This window comes from Gekko japonicus, unplaced genomic scaffold (genome assembly GCF_001447785.1).
Source record: "Gekko japonicus isolate JY-2015 unplaced genomic scaffold, Gekko_japonicus_V1.1 scaffold5181, whole genome shotgun sequence".
Classification (NCBI taxonomy): Eukaryota; Metazoa; Chordata; class Lepidosauria; order Squamata; family Gekkonidae; genus Gekko; species Gekko japonicus.
This window is the reverse complement of record NW_015162632.1, coordinates 28,098-33,120: the sequence shown is the minus strand read 5'-3', so window position 1 is coordinate 33,120 and position 5,023 is coordinate 28,098. Positions and strand designations below refer to the sequence as shown.

Genomic DNA, 5,023 nt, shown 5'->3' with positions numbered 1-5,023 from the left:
TGTGGCAGGGGAGGAGCTTGTGTGAGTCACGGCTCTCTTCTTCCGATAGTGAGCTGTGACTCACGAAAACTCATTCCCCGCCACAAATTCTGTTAGTCTTTAAGGTGCTCGTGGACTCTTGCTTTCCCTCCCAGCAATAGGCTGAAGAATGAATTGCTGCTAGATGTATGATGTTTCCAGTGATAAATGGTTCCCTCCCTCTCTGCCTCTTTTCCTTTTAAAACAGCCCCTCCCACCATCTTTCTACATAGATGGTGCAATTCCATGTTTAAAGTCATGGAGGAATTTCAGACAGGCGATATATTCCGTAAGAGCAATGGTTCCCAAACAGTTTCTGGTCTGTCATTTCAGACAGAACCGTTTGAGAACTGGTTCCCTTCCAGAATATATTTGTCATTTCATACACAAATCGCTTCTGTCCTGTTTAGGAAACGGGGCTGAAGTGTTTTACCTGTCAACTGCTTCCAAGTACTCCTCAGTTTCCACTCCCAGTTCTGATGCGCTTTTTCCCGCCGTTTTTCGCCCGCGCGGACGATCTCTGGCTTTTTAAAAACATTTGCTTTACAGCGCTATAGCGCTATAATGGAATAGCATTATATCAATCCCATTGGAATGCATGGTGTTTTTAAATACTGCTATAGTGCTATAGCGCTTTAAAGCGACCATTAAAAAAAAAAAAGCCGGAGATCGCCCGCACAGGCGAAAAACGGTGGGGGAAAAGCGGGAAAAAGCGGTGCAGTCTGAAATGGCAAACCGCTTCAGATCCAGCTCTTTACCGGAAGGGGAAAGCCATGTGTGAAATGGCAGCCCTATACTGGTTCACTTCAAAACGGATCATTACCGGCTTGAAACCGGGTGAAACTGGGTAATGTGAAATTCCCCATGCTTGTTGGCTATTTTGCACATGCAAGGTCGTGGGATGACAACATGATCAACACATTGGCATATGTGAGCCGAGTCTAAACGTTGTGCTTTTTCTCCTTTTTCTCTTTCAATGAAAAGGTTGCCTATGCCATTGGCGTGGCCGAGCCTCTCTCAATCTCACTGTTTACTTACGGCACCTGCGTAAAACCCGAGAAAGAATTGCTGAACATCGTGCACCAGAATTTTGATCTTCGGCCGGGAGTCATTGTCAGGTAAATGCTCGTCTGCTGCATTTGGGTTGTGACGGCAGCCATGTCTCTGTGCGCAAGCAGGACCCTTGCGATACCACTGGATTATTCCCCCTCCCACCCCCCAACAACTACAGAGCCCTTCTGGCTTTCTAGCTAGCAGGGCAGCAGTTTTAATCTAGGATGTGTATGCGCCCTGCCAGTCTTTCAAGAAGAACGTAAGAAGAGCCCTGCTGGATCAGACCAGCGGTCCATCTAGTCCAGCATCCTGTCTGACACAGTGGCCAACCAGTTCCTCTGAGGTCCCACAACAGGGCACAGAGGCTGAGGCCTTCCCCTCATGTTACCTCCTGGCTCTTGGGATTCACAGTTTGACTGCCTCTGAACGTGGAGGTTCCCTCGAGTTGCCACGGCTAGGTCTGTTCTCCACGAATCTGTCGGATCCCCCTTTAAAACCATCTGTGCTTCAGCCATCATTACATCCTCCGGCAGCAAAGGCCACATTTTAAGAAGGGTTTCCTTTTGTCCGTCCTGAACCTACTGCCCGTCAGCTTCGCTGGATGCCCTCAAGTTCTAGTATTTTGGGAGAGGAAGAAAAAGTTCTCTTGGTCCACTCTGCCCACCCCATGCAAGAAGGCGGGACATGCTGTTTCCCCCCCTCCACATGCAGCTGCTGGTGTGGCCTTGGGTCAGTCACAAGTTCTCTCAGAGCTGTTCTCTCACAAGCGGTTCTCAAAAGAGCTCTCTCAGCCCCATCTGCCTCATATAAGAACATGAGAGAAGCCCTGTTGGATCAGGCCAATGGCCCATCCAGTCCAACACTCTGTGTCACACAGTGGCCAAAACCCAGGTGCCATCAGGAGGTCCACCAGTGGGGCCAGTTTGACTCCAGAAGCCCTCCCACTGTTGCCCCCCAAGCACCAAGAATACAGAGCGTCACTGCCCTAAACAGAGTGTTCTATCAATACCTTGTAGCTAATAGCCACTGATGGACCTCCGCTCCAGACGTTTATCGAATCCCCTCTTGAAGCCGTCTGTGCTTGTCGCTGCCACCACTTCCCATGGCGGCAAATTCCACGTGTTAAATTGCTCTAGGGGTGAAGAAGTACTTCCTTATATCTGCTCTAAGCCTACTGCTCCTTAATTCCATTGAGTGCCCAGGAGTTCTTGTATGGTGGGAAAGAGAAAAAAGTTCTTCTTTCTCTACCTTCTCTATCCCAGGCATAATTTTGTAAGCCTTTGTCAAAGGCTGCTGCTTTCTCAAAGCACGTGAAACATCACTCAACACTCACTGTAGGCTTTTTAGTTAGTTCTTTCTGCTGTTACTTCTTTTTCATCTGAGCTTGCCTGCAAACCAAGAAGGACCCCAACAGAACATTGTTGGCACAGAGCTAGCAAAAAGTACTTAGGCCCCGGTCACACGGGCTAGATAACGCAGGGGGGAGGCGCGGCTATTCGCGCCGGCACAGTTAGACCCGCCAGAACGCGATCAGACGCGTCGGCGGCACACCACGGTTCTGTCCCTCGGCGCCTGCACTTCAACAAAGACGTCCGGAGGGAAAAGCCGCACTGGCGTGATCACACGGACAGAGTCCGTTGGCAGCCCGTGGCAAACCATTTGCCAGTACTTCTGTGCAGGTGCTTTTTAACCGCTCGTTTTCGGCGGGACGCCACGGGTTGGCCATGGGTGCGCTACGCCCGCCAGATGTTGCGGTATGATCGCACCCGGAAAATCCGCCCGACATTCGTGGCTCCCCTGCGGCAAATTCGGCGTGTGAACGGGGCCCTAGTTGATAACTGTTTTTATACTATAATAAAGAAGCAAATAGGAGCTGCGGTGGCTCAAGTGGTTAAGACGCTGAACTGCAGGCTGTGGAAGGTCGGTAGTTCAGCAGTTCAAGACCCGGGTGCCGCATGACGGAGTGAGCTCCCGTCTCTAGTTCCAGCTCCTGCCAACCTAGCAGTTCGAAAGCAAGGAATTGCAAGTAGATAAATAGGTACCACTTCGGTGGGACAGGAACAGCGTTCCGTGCGCCTTGGTGTTTAGTCAAGCTGGCCACATGACCACGGAAATGTCTTCCGACAGCGCTGGCTCTTCGGCTTTGAAACGGAGATGAGCACCGCAAGCCTAGAGTCGGATTTGACTGGCTTTCAAGCAAGGGAACCTTTACCTTTACCTTTAAAGAAGCAAATAAGAATAAAAAGACTCACAAACACTTTGTATCCTTCTGTTTTTTTGTTTTGCTCAACCATTAGGGATCTGGATTTAAGGAAGCCCATCTACCAGAAGACAGCTTGCTACGGTCACTTTGGCCGAAGCGAATTCTCTTGGGAGGTTCCTAAGAAACTGGTCTTTTAATGGTTGTCGGGACACCCCCTTAAGCTCTTAACTGGGACAGGACTCCACTACAAAAGGGTGCTTCCACTAACCATCCTCCTCAGCTGGGAAAACGAACAGAAGAAAGATTTTTTTTACGGAAACCACCATCATTTGTATTCTCAACATCTCGGCACAAAAAGAAAGAAAAAGGATGAACGCCGTCTTTCTTTTCCCCCCTACTGCTGCTATTCTTTTGTTTTGTTTTGTTTTGTTTTGTTCCACTTACCAGGAAAACTTACAACTTGGACGCACACAAGGAAAACAGTCTTTGCCTTCAAAACCAGTTCCGTTATAGTCAAAGGGAAAGTAAAATTCCCTCCGGTTCAATAAGCTTTCTCACTGTGACTGGATAAATAAGAAATTCTGGGGTGCTGTTTCTTGACTGGAATTGGTACTGGTCTCTTGGTGTGGAGAAGGGGTATCGGCCTCTCCCCGATTGTCACGTTTGTAAGCTTCTCCCCCATGTGTCTGTTATTCTGAAGCCTTTGGGAGAGGCTCAAGTCTTGTGACGGCACACGGCCTGTGAGGTCTATGTGTGGTGCCTTCGATCCTCCCGCTTACATACTGGTAAAGTCACCAGAGCCCATTCTAGACAGGCACAAAAGGCTAAAACCCTGTTGGCGAGCAAGTCACGCACACCTACAACAAATTCCCTCCAGCCATTGGCTGAGCTGCTGTGATGTCATGAACCTTCTGTGACATTCTAACGGTTTAAGGGGGAAAGAATCAGCATTACTAGAACATTCTCAGGGGGCAGTTGAAAGGTCAGTTTGACGGGAAAACCAACCTGCGTGAGGTAAGGCCACGCAAAGCAGCCATATGAAAAACAGGAAATGGGTAGGATTGCTGGGAATGAAAAAGGCCTATAGACAAAGCACAAAGTATGTGGCTTTGGGATAGAAATACAGCACTAATAACAATACATATAAATAATTGTAAGATAACAATATTATACATGTGTTTCACAGCCAGTTTGGTGTCGTGGTTAGGTGTGCGGACTCTAATCTGGGAGAACGGGGTTTGATTCCCCACGCCTCCACTTGCACCTGCTGGGTGACCTTGGGCAAGCCGTAGTTCTGTCAGAGCTGTTCTCTCAAGGGCAGTTCTGGAAAGAGCTCTCTCAGCCCCACCTACCTCACAGGGTGTCTGTTGTGGGGAGGGGAAGGGAAAGGAGCTTGTAAGCCGCTCTGAGACTTCGAGTGAAGGGCGGGGTATAAATCCAGTCTCCTCCTCCTCAAGCATAACACATCCAGTGTAGCGATTCCACATGGTTGTTTTTTTTCCCCAGTGAGAGAGAACCCAAAGGCCGTGACAGTTCAGCTCACAACTCCATATTCAAACCAGATGTGTAAAGCAGTAACAAATCCTGTCCATACCTCCTCTCTCGGATGAGATGGACGGGTCGCCAGCTCTGTTTCTGTTCTGAGTAGACCTTCATCGGAATAATTCTTAGCTTACGATTCCAGATAAAGCGCATTGATCAGTTTTCAAGTTTTGATTGAGGAGTCATACCTGGATACTGAATCCGACC

At 48.9% G+C, this 5,023-nt stretch overlaps 1 protein-coding gene across 1 annotated transcript in view; it reads left to right on the top strand.

The window, feature by feature from the left end:
• LOC107106371 (S-adenosylmethionine synthase) overlaps nucleotides 1–4,521 on the top strand; it is a gene marked incomplete at its 5' end in the record, with an annotated part of 19,018 nt that extends 14,497 nt beyond the window's left edge. The window contains 2 exons of the mRNA XM_015406506.1: nucleotides 1,003–1,136; nucleotides 3,369–4,521. Coding sequence (XP_015261992.1) covers nucleotides 1,003–1,136; nucleotides 3,369–3,471 — 237 coding nt within the window. The remainder of the gene's footprint in view (nucleotides 1–1,002; nucleotides 1,137–3,368) is intronic.
• Between the last annotated feature and the right edge of the window lie 502 nt (nucleotides 4,522–5,023).